General features: G+C 39.0%; 1 protein-coding gene across 1 annotated transcript in view; it reads left to right on the forward strand.

Annotated features, from left to right (window-relative positions):
• POLQ (DNA polymerase theta) overlaps positions 1-27057 on the forward strand; it is a 58569-nt gene that overhangs the window by 10122 nt on the left and 21390 nt on the right. The window contains exons 6-20 of the mRNA XM_049824546.1: positions 2517-2736; positions 4645-4789; positions 4887-5033; positions 6122-6334; positions 9539-9681; positions 11155-11359; positions 12303-12445; positions 14809-15002; positions 15314-15438; positions 16920-17163; positions 17955-21127; positions 22145-22288; positions 22907-23103; positions 24558-24798; positions 25934-26127. Coding sequence (XP_049680503.1) covers positions 2517-2736; positions 4645-4789; positions 4887-5033; positions 6122-6334; positions 9539-9681; positions 11155-11359; positions 12303-12445; positions 14809-15002; positions 15314-15438; positions 16920-17163; positions 17955-21127; positions 22145-22288; positions 22907-23103; positions 24558-24798; positions 25934-26127 — 5728 coding nt within the window. The remainder of the gene's footprint in view (positions 1-2516; positions 2737-4644; positions 4790-4886; positions 5034-6121; positions 6335-9538; positions 9682-11154; positions 11360-12302; positions 12446-14808; positions 15003-15313; positions 15439-16919; positions 17164-17954; positions 21128-22144; positions 22289-22906; positions 23104-24557; positions 24799-25933; positions 26128-27057) is intronic.

Here is a 27057-nt window from a genome sequence, read left to right on the forward strand (position 1 = left end):
AAGGTCTCATCATACCACCTCTCAGGGGCCTGCTGTTGTAGTCAAAACCTCTTTTCCTCATGGTTTTCAATTTGTGTGCTACCATGGGATTCATTCTCTCAGGAAAAGAAATAAGGCTGAAGCTTTCATTTACTTTTTTAGCCTATTTAAATTTTTTTAAAACCTTTGGATTTCTTTTAACGTTTTTGCTAGTGGACTGGCCTAGCTTAATTTTTCAGTGTTTCATGGAATGGGCTTTTTATCCTACTGAAATGTTCAGGTATTGTGGAAGAGTGGGCATGCTGTTAACCTGTCAATGGTGAATTGATCAGAAGACATAAGAGGATGTGCCAGTAGCCTGCTTAGTTAGCGCTGCTCAGGGTGATCTGTGGTTTTGCTTATAACATGTGACAGCCTAGTGGTTGCACGGTTTCTTGCCTTTAGCACAAATGATTGGACACTGGGGAACAGATTAGATGTTTCAGAAGAGCTTTAGAGGCTTCTAAGAATTCAGTATCTAGATCCCCAGCACCAAGCTGTCTAGCAGCTCCATAGTGCCTGAACACAGACAAAGGCAAATGGAGGAGATTGTGTGTTGATATTCTTAATCTTTATTGGTGGTGCTGAGAGAAGAGTCAAAATCAACTGTTCCCTTAGCACCAAAGGCCAGATTTTGCCAGTTTTCTCTGCTGCTATCTTGTGAGTCGCACCAGTGCTGGGCTAAGCACAGACTACCTATTTATTTCTGGGAGAACTGCCGTTTCTACATTGGCTCTCTGCCAGATGTTTTAGCCAGTATTTCCCATCCTGATTTCCAGGATCCAGCAGTGTTCTGGGTCTAATCACCTCTGACTTTTTCTCATATTCTCCCCATAAGTCCTGGAAGCCAGTACACTTCAGAGCAGTGCGAGTGGCTTTGCCCCTCCTTTTACATTGGTGGCTTATTGGGTAGCTGCAGCACAGATGCGGGTCTACTCTCTGCTTTACTCCCTTGCATTGAAGAAGCAGGAAGGAGAAAACATTTGTCGGGGTAAAAGGGGACAGATGCATCAAGGAATGTTCCTGGGAAGATGCAATACTTAAGCCTTCACCATATAGGCGCTAGGGCCCAGATCCTCCATCTCTTTGTCATGGTCAGGTTGACAGTGGCTCCCTGTACCACTTTCTGACGTGAAGGAAGTGGCTGCTATTTTTGTTTTGGAATCCACTTGAGATGCCTGAAGACCACATTTTCTCTCAAATGTCCTCCCAAGTCTGTGGTGCTTTTTTTCCTGTTATTTAATGGGACCCGCTTGATCCGAATTCTTTAAACACTGTCCAGTTGGACCAATTATCAGAATGACCAATGCTTTTAAGAGCTTTTTAAGTGGTTAGCTGGATGTCCCACTGAAGTATAAGGCTGTGTCTTCACACCAAGAGAATGTTCTCTGATGGCTGTTGCCAGCATGGGTGCCCTTGCTTCTCTGTGAGGCTTTTGCAGACCCAGACAAAATTCTGCAGCAGATTTTTCTCTTCCCCAGACAAAGAGTGTGCTGTGGAGCTGGAACATTTTTAATCCTTGAAGGTCAAAAGCTGCTTTAAGGGGAGAAATCTGCAACCTAGATGGCGGAGCTGTACTAGCAAATGCTTGAAGAGCTTGGATAAGAGAAAGTCTGCCTCTCCACATCTTCCTTATTTCTGTCTCGTCAGTGACTGGCCTTTTTTACTTTAGCTTCTGGGCAGTCTTGTTTCCTCTGTCTTGTCTTTGCCAGGATTACCAGGATCTTCTAAGAAGGTTCTGGCTGTTTCTGAGCTCACATTGATTTGTCAGACCTTTTTATTTTTTAAAGTCTCAATTTGTGGCTCAGTGTAATGCAAATGAGTAGTTTTTCAACACAGGCTTAGAAGCATAAAAATTCCCCTATTGTGTGGATGTAAAAGCCTGAATTAAAATATACATTTGGGTATCTAAATTAATGGTATGCGTTTTCAGGTCTGTTAAGAGTCCATTACTTCTCACTGCCTTTAGTGGAAGCTGCTGTTCAGCACTTTGAGAACTGAAGCTGCTTTCTTCTTTGCTGAACTAAGGGCTTTGGTTCCCAGCTCTAGGAACACCCTTAGTCTAGTATTATTTGTCCTGAAATTGAAACAAATGGAAGTGTTTCAATTAAGGCATTTAAGCTTTGAAAGACTGCAGTGGAGACTGGACCATGTCTTTATTTCCATGTTTTTGTTAATGGCAAGGAAATAGTTGATTTATTTATTTGTTTTCAGTTTCTCCAAATATGCAGTCAGTTTATGGCTGTTGTTACCTGAAGAAGCTTAAAGTTTATGTTCAAAATGATAAAAAGTTGAATTATCTTGTTATCAGTGCATAACCTGACATTGTGTTTGCTAAAAGTAGAGTATGGCTTGTTTCTTTATCAAGAAGTTGAAAAAAATACCTTTGCATTTTAGACTCCAGAAGGAAGTAGACTGAGTTAGTTTTTCTGAATCCTGTTTTCCAGAACAGTAGCCTTTCCTGTCACTAACCTTAATTTTCTTTTAACCACTTCCAGACAGGTGAAGGTAACCAGTCCCGGTTTTGGTGGGATACAGATAGTAGGCATGAGTGCTACTCTCCCTAACTTAGGACTCCTAGCCTCATGGTTAGATGCAGAGCTATACTGTACGGATTTTCGTCCTGTGCCCCTCAAGGAATGGGTGAAAATTGGCAGCAACATTTATGATTCATCCATGAATTTAGTGCGAGAATTCCAGCCCAAGCTTCAACTAAAGGTAACAAAACTCTGAGCAATGGCTTTGGGTTAACCCCTTTCGTACAGCTAAAGTTAAAAAGACAGCTACTGGTATGTTTTTAATTTTTGTTTTTAATAGATGACATTCCCAACTTCATTATTTACTTCATAGATTAGATGCTTAAACTAAGGACAAATTTTTTTTGTCTTCTACTGATTTAAACAAAAACCAAACCAAAACACACTCATGAAATTCTTAAAGTTTCTTGAATCAGACTTGAAGACAAAGTTGACTTTGCAGCTGTCTTGTTTCTGAGCACTTGATAGGTATAAAGAGCTTGTTTCTCTCCTTACCCACTACTCTAACTTGTGTCCTGGAATCTAGTTGACTTTTCATAAATGAAGGTAAATATTTCCTAGTTATGCCAAGGAATTTGCATTAATCATTGGGAGAATATATTTGCATTAAAATGTGGTATTGAACCTGCTTATGTTAAACTGCTAAATGATCTAATTTTGTCACTGATTAGAAGGCAGATGTCCATCCTGATTCTTCTGAATCTGTTACCAGTATTTAGTACTTTTGCGCACTTGAAAAGTTCAGGGTGACGTACTATAATGATTTGGAAGAACCAAATGGGTAGCAGTGGGAAATTTGCACTTCCTACTTGTAGGTTCCTTTTTTGTGGAGTCTTTGAAGGGTCCAGTCCTTTCAACTGCTCTCTGTAATACTAGTGTAGTAGTTGGACAATGTGGGCTGAATGCCGGCAATATTTTGGAATGCTTTGCAGCCAGTTCTCCTTGTGTGCAAACATTCTGTTATCAGTAGCATGGTGGCACAGCAAAGAAAAAGGATTCTAGAAACAAAAGGAAATGTCTGCGACAAGAATATCTGGAAGCTTGCTTTTATGTGGTCATATTGAGAAGCTGATGTTGCATCTCCTTTTCTGGGTATTTTTTGAAGTGGTTGCTTTGCATAGGTAATAAATTAAGTGAGAGAAAGAACTAAAGTAGGCTTATGACTCAACAGTTTATGGGAGTTGGTTTATTTTGTAAGATCAGGTGATCCTCTTGGGCTTGAAATCTATCACTGGACTTTCAGACTTCTGTTCTGTACCTCAAACAGCATTAGGGAAGGGAACTTGATGACCTCACCACTTCTGCTGAATTTGGCTGAATCCTTACTGAGCTTTTGATATATATATACAGTTCCTGCCATTGCTCCCCTGTTTTCATTTGCCTTTTAGTGCTTTTTATTTCTTACTGTATGCCTACCTTTTTTCTTTTCCTCCTTTGGCCTGCTTGCTGGAAGAGAATCTGGTTTAACCAAGAAAAACAGATGAGTTGCAGGAACTCTCTTAGGATCTTAAAACCAAAAAGGCAAGCTGTAAACAGTAGGGTTTTGTGTGCACACCTATATAAGCATCCATAAAAGCCTTCCACTGTGCTCTGAACACTTGCAGTCTTTGGTCAGCAGTGCTTGCTGGATGCACCTTATTGGGGATGCTGATTGCTATATCTCATGCTTTTAGTTCAGGCATCCCAGCTGATAAGTCTTCCTTAGTTACTGTAAAGGCATGTTTTCCCTTTGGGCTCTTCCTAGTTCTTCCCCACTGCTGTTAGCCATGACATGGAGGTTGCAGTGATTTTTTTTTTTTTTTTTTTTTCTGTGCAGTGTGGCCTTCGTTCAGAAACAGATTTATGAAAACAAGACATAAAGCCTTAGATTTATTCATGGTTAGGTCTAGGGTTGTCCTCAACAATGTGGTCATACTAGTGTTTGGACTTCCTAAAGCAAGACAGAAATCAAGATAACAGTGCTGCATTTTTGTTTGCTCCTCTTTCTGACTTGAAGTAGAAGATTCCTACTGTGACGCAGAAGAATGACAGCATTTGCAAACCCCATTCAGTGTTGAGAGTGCATTGAAAATATTTTGTCTCAATTCAGGGAGATGAAGACCATGTTGTGAGCCTGTGTTATGAGACTGTTTGTGATGGCCACTCAGTCCTGCTTTTCTGTCCATCCAAGAACTGGTGTGAGAAGCTAGCAGACATCATTGCCAGGGAATTCTACAGTTTGCAACAGGCTGAGAGTAAGAGAAAAGTAGTTAATAGAAGACTGTAGTATGCACAGTACCTTTAACAAAAACTAATTTTAGTAGAAACTATAAAAATACTGTCTCTCTCAAGGTTCTGCAAAAAACTCAGCCCTTGCCCCTGTTGTTGTGGACAGAGAAGGGATCGATGAGGTTCTGGATCAGCTAAAGCGTTCTATCTCAGGCCTGGACTCTGTGCTCCAACGTACTTTGCCATGGGGAGTGGCATTTCATCATGCAGGTATTCCTGAATACATTGGTCTTAAATTCTGTAATGGTCAAGTCATGTGGGTTCTTTTTGCTGTAGTTAGCAGCAATTTACCAGTTGCTTTTCAAAGTCTTCTGTAGCTTATGACTGAATTAAAATGCTTTGAGAATCTCACAGTTAGAGGTAAACTTGAAATTCTTTTATTGTGGCAGAAGATTTTAATTCACAAATTGTTATGATAAATCTTCTCTCTGTTCTGTTGGATAACAGCAACTTTTTAAGTACAACTTAATTTTTTTTTTTTGTGAAATGGCTGAAAAAATCAGCTGATTTGCAGCCCAAGCATTTTCAAGTTGTCTCTAAAGCTGCCAGAGTATTTCAGAGCAATTTTCCTCAACTTAATACTGAAATAGATGAATAAATAGAAGAATAGAAGTATAACAATGAAAATAAAAATAAAAAGAGCATGTGCCCCAAACGCTTCTGGCTAGATCTTTTATTTCTTTAAGTAGGTAATGATGTATGTCACCTGTTGATCCACTGAGAGAAAGCATTGCCTCTGGAAGAAAGAACAGTAGCTATGGCATTGAATATGTAGGGGAAATAATTCCAAATGCTTGTGAATTTCTTTATCAAGAATAAAATTGGCAAGAAGCCATCAAGGAAACATAGAAAGATATGTATTAGACCTGTAACCTAGACTGGAAATAATGAAGAAGGATTCCAGGGTCAGGACTGTAAATTACTAAATCCCAGTTCCTTACTGTGTTTGTTACATCCAGTTTTCTTCTTTTTATTTTATTTCTTTCATTACTTATTTACTTGCAGTACTTGTAGATATGTAGTAAATAGTTGTTCATCTTGCTACAATGTGTACAAGCACCTTAGAAAAGGCAGTTTATAACTATTACTGTCAATTGAATGATGAAAACTTAATGATGGAAGTTTGCTTCGCTTACGATTTGAAAGAATTTAACTGAGGTAGGGTTGTGAGTCTAGCTCCTAACACTGAATGGCGAATGTTCATTAAATTTGTTCTTTCTCTTGCTTGACAGTAACATTATTAGCTCTTAAATGCAGTCTCAGCATTACAAGGTTCGCTAAAAGTCATCTCTCCTCAGGTCTTACTTTTGAAGAACGGGACATCATTGAAGGAGCCTTTCGCCAGGGCTTGATTAGAGTCCTAGCAGCAACCTCCACGCTCTCATCTGGAGTGAATTTGCCTGCACGCCGGGTAATTATACGAACTCCCATGTTTGGTGGCAAACTGCTGGACATTCTTGCTTACAAGCAGATGGCTGGAAGGGCTGGCAGGAAAGGAGTAGACACAGAGGGTAAGCAGAGGCTTTATTAATATTCTCTAAGAACAGTGTTAACCTGATTAAATCCAGGGCAGTGCTTCGCAATTAGTGACTAATCATGATGAATTCCTTTGGTATTCAGTATGATTAAGTTAATCAAGATGAATTTGTTTGGTATTAATGGTGTAAAAATTGTAATTCCCGGGGATTCTTTTCACCACATGAGACTTTGGTATTTATGTGTCAGTTACTTCAGGAAGGGGCTATTTACTCCTTTCAGTTATTGTTAGCTTCTAAGGCTGTGTTGTTCATTTGCCATAATTCTGTGATCCATGGTCAGTTTACAAAAGTGTTTACACTTACAGTGAGAAAATTTACAGTAAATTCTCACTGGACAGAGCTAAAATGTAAGAAATGCATTTAAAGTCTACAACCATAATTTGACAAACTTCTTCTGTTGTCTGAAGTTCTGATTTGGATTTATTGAACTTCCACTAAACTTAACTAACTTTTATGGATCTTGAAAATAGGAATGTGACAGATATATGGGAAATATGAACAGTAGTTCTTAGATAATATGATGTCTTCATGCATACAGTGGCACTGATTTTATGTTCAACAAAATAATCCTGCCTGTTATTTTAATTTGCAATGGAAATTTGTCTTCATGGATGATATTTGGAAGAATTGTATTATACAAGTATAAACACAGTAGAAAATAAGAAGTTCAAGAGAAATAGGAAGTGGGATTTGCCCTACTGATGGTTTGATTGGTACTTGCTGGAACCTGATGTAAGCAGACTGTTCTTACATTTAACTTTCTATTTTTGCCAGAGTAGCATAGCAACAGAGCGTTTTGCGACCTATATCTCTGTGAGCTATCCCTATGTGTTAAAGAAAAGGGCAGCTGCATGATGTATTTTGAAATTTTCCAGACTTTGTCATTTGAGTGTAGCTGGCAGGTGTAAAATTACATTATTCCTTGAAGTTTCTTTTTTTTTTTTTTTCCCCCCCTTCAAGTTACAATAATTAGTACCCTTTTTTTGACAATTCTGATGTGACTGTGTTTTGCACAGTAAGCAGTTGATTTTATGCTGATGAGCTTCATGAATGTACCATTTTTTTTTCCACTCCACAGAGTCTTTTGGATGAGAACATAAAGCTACATTACCAGCTGCTACTCTTTCACAGAGTAGAGAGACTGGAGAACAGCAACTTCAGCTGGAAAAAAATGCCTTATGTGGGTATGAAATTCAGCTGACAGACAGAAGATAAATGCTGTTGGGTTGATTTCCTCCTTCCTTCCCAACATTGTAGTGTTTGATTGTCTCAGGTTTTGATTTTTTAAATTTTTTTTTCCTGATTTGATGGAAACTTAAAACCACCATTTTAGAAAATTAAATTGGATTATTTTTGCATTCATCAAAACTGTCATGTTCTCAGGGTGAAATAGGTAAAGCTTTTCAATATAGCTGAACAAAACCTAGAAATATAATAAGGCCTTTTTTGCTTTTAATGGAGTTTTATGCTTAGATAGCCAGAGTCTTCTGGTTTGTCTAGTCTGATGCTAACCTAGACTTCCTCTCTCATCTGAAATGTTCAATAAGGGATCTTGGAACAGCTTAGTTCCTTTTTTTTTTTTTTTTTAAATGTTTACGAGGTTGCAATTATTGGCTTTAGGTTCTCACTGGCATCTTGGGAAAGGGTTTCCCCCAAGTCTTGAATGACTGTCAGACAGTGTAGAGTCAAGTGGATGGATACCTATCTTCTGATTTATCACACTGAAATGTCAAAGTTTTCAGAGGAAATTGTAGGTCACATCAGAACCCAAATATGGAATGAGTGAATGTTCTTGATTGCTAAAATCAAAATAAGCTTTGATTTCACAAAACAATGCTTACAGGCAGTTTATCTTCCGTACTCTCAGCTCTGGCAAAAGTACGCAGTCAACAGATGTCAAAAGTTTCACCTGGCAGGATAAAAAAATCCCAGAGACACATCCTCTGAGCATGTCTTTCATCCTGTAATTCATTTATGTAATCATGTTTAATCTGTATTTCTTTACTTAAGTACACTGAATTTATGGTATTTATTCTGTTCATTAAATTTAAGTGGACTTGTGTTTTCATTACCTCTGGATTTGCTAATTACTGTGGTATTACCATGGCTAGAGTTTTATCATAACTTAACATTCCTAGGATCTTGCTAAGATACCTACTACCAAAATTACCTTGGTGTCCAGATGATGTGCACTTAAATCTTAACAAGTTATCATAAACCTATTATGATATTTACTGTATGGCTAATCCAAATCTAATGGTCTCTTCTTAGTCAAAGGCACGCTTGTCCTACCTATAACTCATTTATCCTGTGCCAATTGGCAAAGCTTCTAACTAGCTAGGTCTCCCAGGGACCCAGTTTCTCTGTAATGGCTTTGTTGAAAAAATCTCCTATATGTGACCACTGCATTTTCCGTGGCTAGTCTGTACTATTATCTCATTAAAGGAATTGGCCCATTATTTTTATTTTTGTTTCATGGCTCTGGGAACTTTTTTGTCACCCACAGAATTTCAGTAGTTAGGGATTAACTTAACAATGTCTGATAGAGAATTTTAAGGTAAGGTATGTTTAGATGTACTTTCAGTGTACCATTCAGGATACTTCAGATTTTATGTGTGTATATATATCTATGCATATAGGAAACTTCAGAGAATGCATAATTACTTAGATTAATAACTTTGGATTTCTGAATTAAGTTGGTATCTGTGTTATTTAATCTCGGGAGTGGAAGCTGGTTGACTTAAATGGTCAAAGTGCTGTGCAGCTTTTATGTTTTCTTCTTGCTTTTGAGAATCTTTTCAGTTCAATAATGTAGTGCAGAAGAAAAATTGATGCCATTGTATATTATAGTTCCAGTCAATTCCAGAAGAAGAAGAAGCGAGAGTGGTTCAGCAGCAAAGCAGATGCAAAGTGAGGCTATGGAAGCTCCTTAGCTGATTTGGCAAGACCCTGACCAGGCTAATGTAACTTTGAAGTTTGCTCTGCTTTTAGTTCTTGAGTATTATGCATCTGTAGGGTTCTTACATAGCAATGGATATACACTGTTCAAGGTTGCAAAGGTTTTTCTCTTTTTTAAATTCAGCTTTTTCAAAAACATCTGCAGTTTTCCATTCCAATAATATGTCCTTGTTGATCTGTATGTAATGTTTTTTGTTTGTTTGTTTTCTTTTCCTATAGGTGAGAGCATTTTAGTTTGCAAGCCCTCAGAAAGATCAAAAGGAACTGCTCTACTTCAGGGATCTCTGAAGCCAGTTTGCAGTTGTTTGCTTAGAAGAGAAGGGGAAGGTGTTGCTTCTAGCATGAAGAGAGCAATACTTGAGGTACAGGACACCTGTACGTGGAGAGGGATTAGAATGGTGCTTGCACTCTTGTAATTATAGGAAGGTTTCTTTTGTGACACCATCAAATATTTTCTGTGCACTTTCTGTTTCTACTGTTTCCTCTCTTGTCAACCCAAGCATCTTCAGAAGACAGTTACTTGGGTCTGCCAGCTTGCTTCAGTATTCAGCATTTTGCTTGATATATTTCAGTCTCTGCTTGCTGCAGATTAGGACGTGAGCACACTCAAGCAAGGGTTACTAAGCTTTGCCTTTGCATTTAGATATACTCAAACTGCAGGCAGAAAAAAGTGTAATTCTTAAACTTCGTATGTGACCTGACAGTCTTAACTGTGAGGCACTTGTAAATTACTGATCCCAGAGGCTTTGTAGACTGAATTGGGCCATAATGACATTTGTAGAACCTCACAGGGTCCCTTACTTCCCTCCTCAATTATCTACCTCTTTTGCACAGAAATGATAGAAATTTTTAAAGTACATTTTTGGTGAACAAATGGGTGTTGTACCCAATTCACTCCCTCTAGCCTACCCTCCCTTGTAGGGTTCCTACAGGAGTTAAAAGGACCAAAAGGGTGTTACTCCACATAGGTGAGCTTATCTCCTTTTCCAAAGTTGCTTTGGGCTTGAACTGAGCTTAGACTCTTTAAATACAGTTTGTTTGCTGTACTACTCTTACTGTCCTGTGAAAGCTGCTATGGTACTTAGAACTTGGTTGTGATTCCATAGATTTTTGAATTTTTACCAGACCAATGGAATTTCTAAATGCATTTTTCTACATAAGGGCTATCTGAAAGATGGGGGTTCCTTGCTGGTGATGTTGCTTTATAACATGAAAAAAATCCATTGAAACCATGAAAGAAAGTTTTTAGCTAAACACCTTGCTTTCTCAAGGAAGACACAGGCATGGAAATGACTCAAAAGGAAAAAGCAGTTATGTGACAAACAAAATGAGAACAAAATCTAAGGGTACAAAAAAATCACTCTCAGGAAAAAAAAAGATGGGGTATAGCATTCACACTTATTAAGAGAAAACTTCGTTATGCTGAAGAGCCTTAGGAGAGCTCCTCCTTCCTTGTTTGCTTTTTGTCTTCAGAAAATTGCAGTTTGTGTTCTAATATTTTTAAAGTATTTCACAATGTTGGCTAAGCAAAATGCCTAGGGTTAGTCTCAAATCTAAATTGCTACTATGTGTATGTCCAGTATCAAAAGCACACTCAAGCAAGATTTTATAATTCATTCTTTCCCATAGCTTAGTCTTCTTACTTCTACCTAACGTGTCTAACTTGTTGCCAAGAAAAATCCTTAAAGGTTGGCCAGTCGCTTTGCTTCATGTTCCTCTCTTGTTCTGGTTCTTTAAAACTTAGATATCTGATGGATCAGTCTCTTTAATTCTCCAATCTGATGTTCCATCCTATTGCTTCTCAGGCAATATGAACAAGTAGTTTTCTTCAACAGATCATAGTAGGGGGACTGGCCGACACTCCAGATGATGTGCAGACCTACGCTTCTTGCACTCTTCTTGCATCCAGCTTGAAAGAAAGCAAGTGGGGAAATGACAAAGCACAAGGCAAAGCACAGACTGGACCTATCGAGGCTTGTGTGGCATGGTTGCTAGAAAATGAATTCATTCAAGTTCTGGACTCCGGCAATGATATGAAAGGTAATGTTGGTGTTCTTCCCGTGATTACAGTTAGCAGTTTTGAATCAGTAAATCTTCTGCAGCTGGGTACATGCTCAATGTAACTTTTTAATGAGGACTTCTATGCATGTTTGCTTTTATTTTAAAGAATCATGTGTATCATGAATTTTTTTAGCTTTCTGGAGGGTGTCTTCATACCTGTTTTAACATTTTTTTTTTTTTGCATGCATGTGTTTTTGGAAGGCGCCTCTCTGCATATCACCTCTAAGACTGATGCATCCTAGTCTACAAATTCCCGAAATATCTTTAAACAAGGCATACTTTTACTACAAGATTTGTGCACGTTAACTGTAGACTATGATTTTTGTCTTTCTGAAGAACCACCAGCACATTCTAAATGACTGCAAGTCTCTTCTAGAACTGCTTGGTGTACATGGTTGCATTTTTTCCTGATTTTGGCTATTTTCTTAAAATGGCTAAGGATGAGACTCTTACAGTAATAGTAAGAATCCCCATTACAGGTTAATTTGTATCTCTCATTTAAGAAAAGATGATAGGAAATACTTGGTGTTCCTGATAAAGAAATACTCAAAATGATAACTCCTAGGCAGTATGACAGATGGGATTCTGGTGTTTTTTGTTCAAATAGCTATCATAACTGTTAGTCTGAATAGTTAGAGGGTTAGAGGGATCCAAGCTTGTGATCTGGCCTCTGAAAAAGGCTAGTTTAGGCTCAGGCAAGTCTAAACCTTTTATTGTTTCCATTTTCCTGTCTTCAGAATGGAGAAGTATGCTATTTCTTCTTGAAAAAGCAGTTGGGAATAGTTAGTAGAATTGATATCTATAAAATACATTGCAACCTGGAAATGAGATAAAAACTTACACTTAACTGTTTCTCTGTGTGGTTTTTTTTTGTGTGTGTGTGGTTGTTTTTTTTTTTGTTTGTTTGTTTTGTTTTTAACAGCAAAATTATATCATCCAACACATCTTGGCTCAGCTACTCTTTCGTCTTCTCTTTCACCAACTGAAGCCATGGAAATCTTTGCTGACCTGCAGCGAGCAATGAAAAGCTTTGTTCTGGAGAATGATCTGCATATTGTCTATTTGGTAGGTTCCTCATTCTGTGTTTTGTATTTAGTACGGCCAAAACTAAGGAAAGGAGAGAAAGCACAGTGCAGAGTTTTTGAGGGCTCTATGTACGTAGGTTTTTTTTTGTGCTTTGCTTATCTCATCCTTTATGAAGACAAGTTTATAAATTGAATGTTTGTCAGAACTAGTCTGTTCCTATAGCATCTATTGTGTTGGCAGGTGCTGCATATCCGTCTAAGCCCATTGTTGTCACTCCTGACTTTGAAAGACTTAAGAACTTTGTAAGTTTGGGTTGTAGGATAATGGTAATTTTTCTGAGACACTTGATGAAACAAATTAGTTTTGTTGTGTGTTTGGGATCAGCAGGTTGCATCTCAGATTGCTTTTGGAGCCTCAGAAAACTTTTGGGGTTTTAGTATCAATTTTGCATACAAAAAGCCTCAGAGAACTACACTGCTTTCTTCCTATGCGTGGGCCTTTCTTCAGTTCAGTAACAGCAAAATTCATCTCTGATTTAGTTTACTTGCCTGGTGATGCTGCCAGGGCTAAAGGAAGGAGCGTGATAAATCTTTTGAGGGGAAAGTGTCTCCAAGTTTGTCAAGATTTACGTGCATGGACAGTTAAAAAGCTAAGCAATGCTATTTAAGACCATTGGAGAGGAAGCCATGAATCTGTGAAGATTAGTGAGGAAACAAGATAGAGTTGCAGTGAACATCTTAGGATTCATGGCTGCCAGAGGCCTATCGTGCAATCATCATCTGAAATTTGACAGTTGTCTTTAGCCTCCTTAAGTATAAAGTGTATTCTCTTTACCAGGCTGATAAATCAAAGGCAAAATTTGGGCATCTTGCCTGAAAAAAAAGTTGACTCCAAGGAGAATATGCTTGTGGTTACAGAGGTGTTGAGCTAGGGGACAGGGAGAGGCAAGAGATTGAGCGTGCCTGTCTGTCTCTGCCTGCTGTGTTCATTAACCTGGTTGTTGGCTCATTCTGATAGGTATTTTTTGGGGAGTGGGGGAGAGGGGTGTCTACTAGTGTCCCATATGTACCCATATCTCTGCTTTAGAGGACCACATTAAATTTTGTTTGATTTCTACTAGGCAAAGTGGACTGTTTTGTGTCATGCACCAGTGAATTTTTCCCTGTTTGCATATCCAAAACAGAAAAACAAAGGATGAATTTTGTTCATGTTCTGGGTTAGAGACAGTGATGGCAATATATTTTTTGTACCCTGTACTTTTTAATTGTGGCGGCTTGTCTAATGTTATTTTAAATCAAAGATACTATTGAACAAAATGTTCTCAAGATTCTCTTCATTAAGCTATCCTTTCTTGCAAGTCTGTTCATTTTGAAGGCCGAAGGTTTGTTTAGTTTTGGTGGCTGGTTTGGTTTTGTTTGTTTGTTTTTAAGAATTGTTCTCCACGTGTTCCTTATGGGTTACAGGGAAATTATCTGCTATAATGCTTTTTAATTCTCTTAGGCTTGAATCTTTTACTTGTACAAATATGAGACTGAATTCCAAGACCTTGAATTTTAGGAAAATTGATTAAAACAAATAAGTATTTGCTAGGCTAGGAAAAGAGTTTTCTTTAAAGAAAAACAACCCAACAAAAACCCAACAAACAACAAAATACAATCTCCCACCTTAATAACTCTTGTTCTTCCTAGCAGATGAACAGGCATGGATGATTTTACAGCTATGTAGGCATCTATATTCTCTATATATATAACTAACAGCTGTTAGTTATTTCAAAATAATTAATCTTGCAATATATCGATACAGATATGAAGACATTTTGTCTCTTCATACTGAAACTGACTGTGCTGATTAAATGATAACAGAATTGGTATTCTCTCTAAAAGTCTGTGAATGCTTCAGATGGCTTTTTTGTTAGCGTTGTTAAAAGCTGAGATTTCTTGTACTCCGGGTAAACGAAAGCTTCAGTGAGTTCTGCCAAAATCTATGTTCTGTCCTGCTTTATCAGATGATGTGGCAGTGGTTAGTGTGGTTGCTAGTGGTTTTAAGAGGTTGATAGGTATCTGTCAGTTTTTTTAAAAAGAAGAATAAACTTTTGTTTTGTTAAAGGAGAATAAACATGCAGCTTATAAATCTTCTAGTGGCTCAGATTTAGGGAGCAATCTGACAAAGATTCCAAATTGTTTAATCATAAGAGTTACCCGTATGAGTGAAATCACACCAGTACAAAAAAACTAGGTTAGAAGAGCTTTTACTTTCTTCAGGGTACATGGTCATGACTCAGTGCCTCTCAGTAGTGCGTAGGATGCTCTAACTGCATTCCCTAGACTGTATTTTTGTTTACCCAGAGCTCTGTTCTGTTTGTTTCTTTGAAATAGTTCTTTGTATTGCCTTATTTTCTTTAGGTCACCCCGGTGTATGAGGAGTGGACCACAATTGATTGGTACCAGTTTTTCTGCTTATGGGAGAAGCTGCCTGCCTCAATGAAACGTGTGGCTGAGCTGGTGGGGATTGAAGAAGGCTTTCTGGCTCGTTCTGTAAAGGGCAAAATCATAGCTAAAACAGAGAAACAGCATAGACAAATGGCCATCCACAAAAGGTAGCCACAAATGGGTGTGAATGGGCAAAGACTAGAGGCTGTAACATGTGGACAGGCTCTGTGTCTGTTTTCAGGAACTGGCTCTTTGGCTGAGTGAGCTGATAGCTCAGAGCACCTGGATCTGGTGTGCTCTGAACTGAGAACACTGCTGGCACAAGATGTTTGTGCTGATGTTTTTGAAAGCCATCTTCTCTCTTTTTTTTGTGCTATGCTGTAGTACCATTCTGTCCTATGCTATCACAGTGCATTTTGCCATGTACACTAATGTGCCCTGGGTGATGATTTTATTTCCATGTGTACTACTTCTACAGGTTTTTCACCAGTCTTGCCCTTTTGGATTTAATCAGTGAGGTTCCCTTAAAGGATATGACCAAGAAATACGGCTGTAGTCGTGGCCAGCTTCAATCCTTGCAGCAATCTGCTGCCACCTATGCAGGTGAGTTGTATGGGCAAAATACCCAAGGAGTCTTAGGCTAGTCTGTTTTCTTTCCTTCCAGATATGGGGATAAGATAGCCGCAGTGTGGTACTAAGAACAATGAGTCTTGTAAAACCACTTCCAGCTTTATAGCTTAATCTGTGGTTGCCCCTGCTTTGAGATGGAACCACAGAGTGTGCTGTGGGAAGGGGGCCAGATGAGTGGAATCAAGCAGTGCTGTAGCATGCTGAGGTTTGTGGAAATCACCCGTGTACTGTGCAGGAATGTATTTTGTTCAATACTAAGTATGAAATTAAGTACAAGTCTGTTCTGAAGTTTTGCTCTATCAGGAAAGAGTACCTTTCAGCATGGGTGAAGCTTGGGGTCTCTAAAACTTAGCATGACTTTCTCCTGGTTGCAAAGTTAATTGGCTGGAAAATATAAGTTTATAGTTTTCAAAAGAGTTTGAGTAGTTACCAGGCCATTTATCACCAGATAACAAAAGGTCGGATAGCTGTCACTTTTAACTTAACTTCCTTAAGAGGACTGTGTAGGAGTAGAAGTAACAGCCCACCATGTGACTGAGATTTTTTTTTTTTTATTTTTCCATTGCCTGTCCTCCATTATTCCATAAGTGGGTCTTCAATTTTTGAGATAGTTTTAGCTCAACTTGCAAAACCCTATGTGTGGGTTGCAGCATGAGTCAAAGCCCCAAAATGAAAAGGTCACGCCAACTGATGCAGAGTAGTTTAAATTAATTCTGGTAGTATAAATAACTTTTTGTTGTAGCAGTTTCATAATTCTCTATTCCAGTGTTAATAATTTTCACAAAAGTAATTTGGGAAGTAAAATGAACTGTTGACATGACATATAGTTAAAGAGATATGATAAAAGTCATATTCTCTAATCACTGTAAAAATAGCGAGGGATGCTGTGTTTTTCAGTTATTTTCATAATTTGTAGATGCAATCTGTGAGTAAGAAACTGTCTTTTCCCTGCTCTTTTCCTCCTCCCGTGTTCTGGGGACTGCAATTGTAACCTTTATCGCAGGCTTTGCTACCTCCTATGATGCTCTCAGTAACTGAAGTTCTGCCGGCCAAATTCTGCTCTTACAGACATCAGTGCTGGCTTTCCTCAAAAGATTTGTGGCTTCTCTTATTGCCACTCATCACTGCTTTTTCTGCCTTCTTTTTTTCAGTGTGTTTGGTTCACAGGAATCCTGTTACAGGATATGCATGTGCTTCACACTTTCAAGATTAGCGTCTTTGAAAAAGCAGTGTCATTCAGAATTTCTACCTCACTGAAAAACTAGTTAGTTTTAGATTGGGTTCTGTGAGACCAGCTCCTAGTCATATTTGTAATAAACATGAGTTAGTTTCTGTAAGTAATGGGGAGGTGAGAGATGTAAAGTGAATGTCGATTCAGATGGGGGGTGGGGACAGATCCAGCTTAGTAGAAATGGAGCTGGAGTGAAGACATTGATGTAACTTCTGTGTTCCAGGAATGGTAACAGTTTTCTGTAATCGACTGGGCTGGTACAACATGGAGCTGTTGCTCTCTCAGTTCCAGAGCCGCCTCACTTTTGGGGTTCACAGGGAGCTTTGTGACCTGGTACGAGTGTCTCTGCTGAATGCACAGCGTGCTAGGATGCTTTACAACGCTGGCTTTGTCACAGTGGCTGATCTTGCTAAAGCTCGTCCTGACGATGTGGCAATTGCTCTGAAGAATTCAGTACCATTCAAAAGGTGAGAAATCAGTAAGTCCAGAAGTCAAGTAAAGGAGTTTGTAAGGTGAAGGATTACAGGATGAAACCTGTAATAAAGTATGACAACCTTTTGGGACTTGGTGCCAAACGTTAGTTAGAAATAACTTGTGGGTCTCTGTGACTGATCACAGTCATTCCGTGAGTATTTTGAAATTAATAGAAGCATCTTTTATTTGCAGTATAAGTTTGAGACCCCTAAATTTTCTTCTTGTTCCTCTTTTCAATGCACTGTTTAGTCCTAGGTGAATTGTTAATGCTTTCTGGAGACCTTTTGCTGCCTCTAAAAGGAAGCTCCACCTTGATGATGTATTACTATATATCATTGGAGATCCTCTTGTGATTTTTGTGTTAGTGCAATGACAAGCTTCCTTGATCAAGTACCTCTAGGACTGTGCCATGACACCTGTCTGGTTCATGCTCCTGAAGTTTCCTTTCTTTGGATACCAATGCATGGAGGAGGATTGATTCAGACCTGGATCTTGCCCTAGTAGGGGGTTGTGACTCTTCTGGGGTACATGTTTGGACACAGAAACCTCGGAATGCTTCTGGGGTATGCAGCCAGTAATATCTTTCATCAACATCAGTTCACATATAGACAACTGAAGTAGTTATTTCCTATTAAGTGTATTATATCCTGGATATAGTGCTTCTGTGAAGCAAGGAAGCTGTGAAGCTAATTGAAATGGGAGCAGAGCAGAATAGTGCCATCTTCTTGTGTTGTTTGTCATTTTCTGCATGAATGTTTACATCTGTCTGTTACCTTTCCCATAGTATTCGTAGGGCTGTGGATGAAGATGAAGAATCGGCAGAGGAGCGTCGGACTGTGCGCAGCATCTGGATGGCTGGAATGAAAGGCTTAAATGAAAGAGAAGCAGCTTCCCTCATTGTGGAGGAAGCCAGGGCACTTCTCCAGCAGGATTTGGCACTGATGGGAGTGCAGTGGAACCCAGAGTCTTTTCTTGAGACTGATACATCCTCTACAATCATCAGTGAGTCAGCACTGGAAGACAGACTACATAGATCAAATGGAGAGCAGTCTTCTGAATCTTTGAGGGTGTTAAACAACAAAGGGTGCAGAGTTGAAGACTGTAATGGCCCTGGTTCTCAGACTGGAAACTTATCAAATATTAAAAAGGGATATAAAAGGCGACTAAGCAGTAGCAGTACAGAAAACTCCAGATTTGAGAGTGAAGTCCCATGCAGAAGACAGGCTCGAGCAGAGGAAGCCAATGATGCTATTGTGTATAGTGCTAGAAAACGGCCAGATATGTGCAGAGATAATGAAAACGTAGAAGGAATTTCTCTGGTCAAAACCAAGATGTATTCCAGGAGAGAAATTCCAGAAGTCCCTACTGAACAAGGAAAAACACCAACATTGAGAACAAAGTCTTCAGCGTCTAGACTGATAAAAAGTACGGACATGCATTTAAACCGGACTAGGAACAAAAAAACTGCTTCAAAACCGCACAGGTCATTTCATGAAGATTCAAATATGCTTAGCATAGACATACAAAAGCCACCTGCTTTCCATCCCACCATCTCTACAGATAATTTTTTTTCAGATCAAAATAATAAGGAATTTATGGAAACGGGATCTGTAACTCATAAAGTCTCGAATTCTGTACTGATGGGGGAAATTAATCTTGAGAGGAAAGATGAAATGGAAGGATTATTTACGGAGCTTACCATCACTAAGGAAGGCGTGCCTAAGGGGAGAGCATGTTTTCAGGCACCTGTTACATTGCAGAGTACTCCACACAACGATGTGGAGACACATAATATTGTAGGAAGTCTAGTAATACCTGGTAGTGCTAGGATACAGAGAAATGAAAATACTGATGATAAGCAGAATAAAATCAATAAAATGCAAACAGATGCAAGCTGTGCTGAGGCAATGATTAGTAAGCAGCAGGTGGCTTTAGACACAGATCATGGTGATGGAACTGCTAGCTGCTCTGGAAGCGGATGTGTCCATTATGGCAGCAGGATATGGAAGCCTGTGCATTTTTGTCCTGATGAGGATAAATCCTGCCATATTCAGATTCAGAATTGTGGCAAAAATGGGAGTGAAAAGCCCAATGGAATATTGTTACAAGCTGGAGCACTGCAGAAAGCCAACAGTCATCCTAAGGATTTTCTGAAAGAATCTCTAGTAAAATCCAGAGGTGTTTGCAATGCACATGATGTTCAGAATGGTTCATCCTCTGATCTGTTTTCTGACTCTAGAGACTTTGAAGACAGCTTCCCATTGGATACTCAAACTGAGATGATAATAAAACAGGAGGGAGCAGCTGGAATCCTAGGACAGCAGGGAATACAAGGTTCAGAGGTGGCAGCAATACCATGGCAGGAAATCTCCAAGAAACTAAGCACTTCACGGACTGAGAATGCTACTGATGAAAGGCTGGCTGCAACAGTTAGGAAACTGGGCTTATCAAGTCTTATCACAACAAATAATGTTGCAAAAAGCACAGCTCAGCACTGCAGTAATAATGTTTTGGAGTCTAGAGGCCTTGGTTTACAACCTGTAGCGAAGGAAATAGAATCTGCACCTGGCCTTAAAGAAAGCAATTTGTCAGTGACCGACTCCCAGCTACACAGTTTTCTACAAGGTTACCAGACCCAAAATTCAGTGAAAGGGGAGAGTGTGTCTAAAGACCTTAATAAAGCAAACTCCCCTTTTGGTAGTGAGCACGTTGTACAAGTAGAAAGCCACCCTGTCCCTGAAACAAGCCTGAATATGAGTGATATCTTGCTGTTTGATGATAGCTTCAGTAATGTCAGTGACCTTTCAGCTGTTCACATCATGGAAGCTGACAAAAAGGACCCTGTGGAGAAGCAAGAGGTTTTGCTTCCGCCAGATGGTCTTTTGCAGAACCTAAGGAATGTTCAGAATAAATTTGATGTCAGAGGCAATCAGAAAGAGCATGAGGATCCTGTGCAGTGTAACAATGTGTCTCTAGCATCGTCTGATCTAATAGCTGAAGTTTTAGATCATGCAAACTCCCCATCTTTTCTGGAGGATCTTCCTTCTACATTTCATGGTCAGTCAGGATTAAGGAACCTAGTGATTTGTAACAATGACCCCAGACCAAAGGTTTTAGTAGGACATCATGGTGAAAAGCTCCAGAGAAACCAGCAAGCTTTAGACAAGAAAACCCATCCAATGGTGTGGACTGACCAATCATTTGAACTAAGCCCAGGATTGCAGGATGTATTAGACAAATGGCCTAGTCCCTCAGGCACTGAACCAGTTTCAGTAAGCTCCTGTTTGAAAGGAAAGTTACTTGCTCCTATTGTTAATCAAGAGCCAGATCCAGTTTTTGAATCTGACTGTTGTCAGCCAGAGCCTTTGCCCACATGCCAGGATTTAAAAAGCTCTTTCAAGGTTAAAGAAAACAAAACGGAAAACTCAGATCTTCAGAAAACGGACTGCATAACACTTCGACTCAAGGGAAGCAACAGAACATCCTGTCCTCTGCCAGATAGTAATAACGGGTTTATTCCTCCAACGCCCCCCAAAGAGCTTTTTTCAAAGAGTTCTGTTTCTCTCTCTGTGAAATCTGCAAGAAAGAGACAGGTCACCTGCATGAGTGAAGGGCAGCTGATTCAGCCGCAGCAGAACAGCGAGGGCAGTGCAGAGCAGCTGGTAAAAACACTCCAGATCAGTCCTGGGACTGTAGACCCAGTTGAGACTGGTGAGATAAAAGATGATTCCACTATAGACCAAGGCTTTTCACTGCAGCTATCTCAGGATGTTTTTCCACTTGTTCCCTTAAGTGCTGAAAGTTTCACTATTATTGATGTAGCAAGTGACAAAGAACTTTTCCAGACTTTTGTTGCAGAATGGAAGGAGAAGAGCAGATTCTCCATCTCAGTGGCATGCGAAAGAACAAAATGTCTTTTGTCTCCCAAATCAACGATTGGCGGCAAATTCAAAAAAGGTCAGTTTCATGTTCCAATGCATTATTTTGTGAACAGCAGGTTGGCATCTTCAGCTTAAGGCAGGAGTGGAGAAGGAAAGGGTTTGCAAAAAAGGAGGAAAATTACTGGTAATAATTGAGTATTGTCAGACTCAGTAAAGCAAAGGAGCTGAGTGTTAGTAGAAGATGGAGAATTGGTGTCAAGCATTTCATTGGTAAGTCTTTGGTGATAGTAATGAAGTGTTAGCAGCTTGTTTGTATGTGAGAGCATCTAAATATTCTTAATGTTTCATTGTGTGTCTAATTTTGCAATGGATCTGTGTTGTGCAGTCCCTTTATCGTGTGTATCTTTCCATGTCAGAAACAAGTTTTAGTATACTTTAAAATGAATAATATATTTAACAGTAAACTGTACAGATTGTTCAGGGTCTCCACTGAGCAGTGTTACTTGTGGGATTGCCTCTGAACCAAGGTTAAATATTTTTGAGTTTGCAAAAGTAAACTTGGTTCGATATATGCACATGGGAAACTCAGATCAGTCTCTGGGTTGTTGCAATATTGCTTCATTTTTTTTTCCACAGAAGTATTCATATGCTGCAGTTCGCTGCTGCTGCTGTATAAACATACTCTTCCTTCAAAACAACAAGATTAAGCAGAGTTAGATTCCTTGCTGTCGTATTGCCATAACAACAGCAACAAGAATTCTTAACTATTGAAGTATATTTTTGATAGACAAAGGTGAAATGTTTTTCAGAGTGGAAGGAGGGAATACATTTCTGTCTCAAGTCTTGAAGAGATTGCCGTGAAAGGCCAGAGTTTTGCAGGGATGCTATATAGGTGGTTGTTTCTGTTAAGAGAAAGTTTTCCTATTATAAACATGTGGGGTTTGGGTTTTTTTACCTATAGATAAAAATGAAGGTATATATTCACTTTTAAGAAGTTTAGGCTCAACTGTATGTATTTGCGTTTTCAGGATCCAAACTCTTCTGTATTTATGGATGCCATTTTATAATTGTAACTTAAAAATTATTCCTTTAGGAAGTTCTCCTCAGTGGATGCAAGTTAAAGATGATGGATTTCCTGTCAAAGGCTGTGAAGACATCTTGGTAGTTGGACTGGCAGTATGTTGGGGTGGAAAAGATGCATACTATATCTCTTTGCAGCAGATACAAGACCAGACCGGTAAGTGAGTGGACAGGCTGTGCTGTGTTGCATGACACTGCATTTCAGGAAAGTGTTTCACTTCAGCAGATAGGTTCTTGGAAGTGTTTTGAGTGTTCCAAACCCAGCTCAGCTGGTGATGGAGTGATTTAGCCCTGTTATTCTGCAGTCTTAAGTGCTGAACACCCTTGAACATGTTGCTGTGGATACTGCTATGCTGCTATATAATAAGGCCAGGTAATTGGCTCCAGCACGGAGCATGCATATGGCTAAAATGTTAGCTTACTCCCATGTTCTCTTTAGTTTACTTGCTTTTCTTTTTTAGCTTCTTCCAATTTTTGCTCTACAGAACAAATCTGTCACTTGAATGTTGAATGTAACCTAATCTGTTCTACATGGGCTAATGGCTAGGGTTTGATTCCTGGCTCTCCTTTGTTTAGTAGTACAGACACAGCATATTGCTTTTGGGAACCTTGTCTGGTTTGATAAAATATATAATATCGGTATAGATTTATTGTTATTTGTTTACAGTCCAACTGTAGTTTTTGTGCGATAGGTGATTGCATTCAAGATTTTTCTCTTGCCTTTCTTATCACACAGTGGGTAAAAAAATATTTTTGCTTGTATTTCCTGCCTTAGAAATCAGTATGAGTTTGGCACCGCCACCTTTGGACAAAAACCTATCTGTAACAGAGAGATTGTATCATCTGCAGCTGTACCTGCAGAAGAAGCCCAAGCAGGAACGCTCACTTGTCATGTATGACTTCATTCAGCACTACAAGACTCTGGTGATGGCCTGTGGCATCTCCTTGGAAGGAAGTTTTGAGGACCCAAAGGTTTGCAGAATTAAAAAATTCAGCTTGGGTAAAACTACTAGTTTACACACACCAGTGCAAACACAGGAGTACCTTCTGGTACTTTCCTTCTGTTATTTAGATTTGAATATGCAGGGGATTTAGTGAAATTTTTTTCCAGTGGGAAATCTGGAACAGTATTTAGAGGAGACTTCTTTTGCTATGTGTTGATGGTGCCTGCAAGAGAAACAGAGCAGGTTCAGTGATAGGTTAACACATTCATCATTCATGTCTGATTGCTTGGGTGGGGAGAATGAGTTTAAATCTTGCCCTTGTCCCAGTGGACATGGCTGAACTCTTGTTTTGTTGCTATCAGAAGCTTGGGAGTAAAACGGCAGAAGTGCTTCTAGTCAGATTATTGATTCTGAGAGCAGAAAACTTTGTCAGCAGAAGATTTACCCACTATGTGTATGGACCACCTTGCTACCACTATTTTCTCAAAACAAAGTTTACATGTAATTTCAAGAGGTTGTGGTACCATCTGTAACTTGCATGAAATACTGGAAAGAGGTAAAAGCACCTTTTGTGCTTGGTAGGAAAAGCTCTAGATGCATAGAAATTTCTGGTGTTGATTTTTAAAGCTTGCATTACACATGGGCTGAATAGCATCATGGCAATATTAAAGTCTGCAGGTAAGTAGCTAAGGTGTTAAACACAAGGACAAATTTAGCTTTTCATACCAATACATAGTTTTAGGATAAAATTAAAACCCAATAAAGTAACACCTTTCCCTGCACTGTTCCATGTATTAAATGGAGTCATACTCATCTTTGTTTATTTTAGTCATGCAATGAATATATACATACACCCCTCCACCCCCCATATATATACATGTGGTTTTTACCTTCTGCTTGCATGGCAGAGACAATGCAGAAACCTGTGTTTCATCCTATTTTGACACAAGAAATTGAAATATAGCTATAAGTGAAATTGCTTTGAAGGCAGTGGGAGGTATGAGGCTTACTGAGAATAAAATTTGCCTTGCAGAATTCTTGGTACTAGTGCTGATGTGCAAACAAATAGGAGAGCTCAGCTTGACTAATATTCTAGATCAATAGCAAGTTCTGATTTTTACAAAGTCAGTTTTCAGATTAAACAAGTTTTGATCCTGATTTTCATATTTAACCCCCTCTGTGTTAGGTTTTAATAGATGAAAAACCCTGAGGACAACACTTTGAGATGTGTTCAGTTGACAAAGGGTAAGGTTTTCAAATATGCAGAATTAACTTGGAGTGAGAACGAAACTTATCAGTGACTTATACCCTCTTGAAGGTTTTACCTGAAATCGTGTAACTTTTCCACAAATTATTGCAGTCTGCCTGCCAAATCAAGAAAAATAATCTGCACTATAACCTTGCATTAACCTCCAGTTAAATATTCATGTTGTATTATCACTAAAACAGAAAAAAGGTCTCACAGAGGTCTCCCTTTTTAAGGTTGCATGTTGGCTGCTTGATTCTGGCTCTAAGGAACGTACACTTCACAACATGGTGACTAACTTTCTCCCCACTGAGTTACCTCTACTGGAAGGGGTAGGCACCGGCCAAGGAGTGCAGAGCCTGGGGCTTAGTGCCAGCGGAGATCATTCTGGGCGGTACAGAGCAGCAATAGAGTCTGTGCTTATCTTCAATGTCATGAACCAACTCCGTAATGAATTACAGAGGGAAAATCTGACAGGTAAAGAGAGCTCCTCCACTTGGGGGCGAAGAGGGAGGGTAAAGGTAGCTGTGCTACCACAGGCTTAATGATCACTGGAGAAGAGAGGAGATTTGGAAGTTCTTATCTAAGTATATTCTGTAGCAAAATGTTTATTGGTTAAAAGAAAAGAGGGAACTTCCCTTGGAAGTACATCTGTTTTGTCAAAAAAATTATATTTAAAATGAAAATATAATTTTTATATCCCAAATATCCAGCAGTTCCACTGGTTAAGGCAACAGCAGATTCAATTTTAAGTCTCTGAATCAAGCAGATCTCTACCTCCCAGGTGAGTCCCCTGGCTGTTCTGAGGGGACTTGTGGGTCTGTGTATGGTTTCTCATGAACATTTTCAAATGCTTTTGTATTTCCTTGTCAGAAGCAATTCCTAAAACCCTCAAATGTTTTCTGAAGGAGATTTCTTGCTCCTTGGCCTGCCCATATAGCATTGTTTGCCATGTATGTGTTGTGTCCATGAAACTTTTGTGACCCCATAGTGAATGATCCAGTATATTTGCACTAATATTTGCTGAATGTTTGCCTCTGTTTAAAAACAAGCAAACAAAAAAACCCCCTCAAAAGCACCTACCTGTTGGTGGGCTTTATGATCGTTTCCTCTAAATTGTATCCAAAGCTTAAGATTAGGGTCCAGTCTCACTGAAGTCTTTTATTGCAAGTTTACCACATCAGTTACGATTGTAACAACCAAACCTTAGCATGTTTTCAAAAGATGTGGGTGGTGGAATGAAAGTGTGTCAAGTTAGAAAGATTTACATTAAGCGTGTCTGTGGTTTGTAAAATGTTGGTATACAAAGAGATGTGTATTTCTCAGAAAAAAAAAAAAAACCCTTTGACAGAAGTTCTTATTCTCTTGAATACTTTTGTGATAAAAAGTTCTGGAATACTACTTATTATGAAATATTTACTATGAAATATTCCAGAAACAAAAGTATTTAAACTAAATCTATATTAAAAGATTTCAGTGTGTCAGAACATTCAGTATTTTAAAAACTGAGAAATCCTCAGGTTTTTTTTTTTTTTTTAATCATTCTGTTGATCTGCAGTTGATCTGTTTTTGATGTTGTACAAGTTTTTCTTGGGGTTTGTACTTACTACAGATGTATTTTCTAAAGTGGAGATGCCCACCCATTATTGCTTGGCTCTGCTGGAGCTAAATGGCATTGGCTTTAGCACAACAGCATACGAAACCCAGAAACAGGTCATGCAAGCTAAACTAAGTGAGATCGAGACCAAGGCGTATCAGCTGGCAGGCCACAGCTTCTCCTTGACGAGCCCTGATGACATTGCAGAGGTATGTGAGGGTTAGGGTGGGAGGGAGAGAACTTCCTCAGACTATACCCTCGAGAGGCTTTTGCTTAGACTTAAGAAAAAACCTTCTTGGGTAGACTGCATATGAAGAAAAGACAAAATGCAAACTGACGTCTCCTCAGAGTTGATTTGTCTTTACACTCATTATGAACTTGCTGCCTGCAAGGTGCTGTGCACCTCCTGCTTGTTATTGATCATTCTGATTTCTGCTAATTTTAGTAGAAATAAGGAAGGTAGAAGTAGGAATAAGCATGTTGGAAATAAAAACTAACTGGAAATAAGCATGTTGTTTGTATAAACCGTGGCTTCTCATGGCACACAAGATGATCTGCCAATTAAATGGCTTTTGGAGTATTTTGGATGAATGGTGGGGGACTAGAGAAGCTTTTTTTGCAATACCAGTATTCTGCACATGAGATGTGATGTTATACCATGTAGTCTGAAACTAAGAATAGTTGTACTGAGCAAGTTGCATTGTTACCCTTGTCCCTATACAGGCATGAAAGAAGAGGAAAGACTGCTTTAAAAATTTTGAATCAACTATGGTCTGTTTTTAAGAACCTGTTCTATAGAACTGATTCTTTTTTTTTTTTAAAGCCTAAGAAACAGATTTCTATGTAAATTAGCAATACTTTTATTCCTGAAGAACTTTGCTATGTATTTTTTAATGTATGTTACATGGAATCATAGGAATAGATTATAATTGCTGCGCATGCTTTTTCCCCGTTTATTTCCTTTTTATGTACTAATTTCTTGCTGAGGGGCTATACTTTATGTGGAAATAGTCAAAATTTGCAAGCAGCCATCACTAAAAGAAGTTCCACAGAAATATTCCTCCTTTGTTGCAAATGCAGAAGCTTTGCTCCATAACAGTAGTCTGAGTTAGAACTCCTGAAATAATGCTTGGCTCCAA

Source organism: Accipiter gentilis, chromosome 21, assembly GCF_929443795.1.
Source record: "Accipiter gentilis chromosome 21, bAccGen1.1, whole genome shotgun sequence".
Classification (NCBI taxonomy): Eukaryota; Metazoa; Chordata; class Aves; order Accipitriformes; family Accipitridae; genus Astur; species Astur gentilis.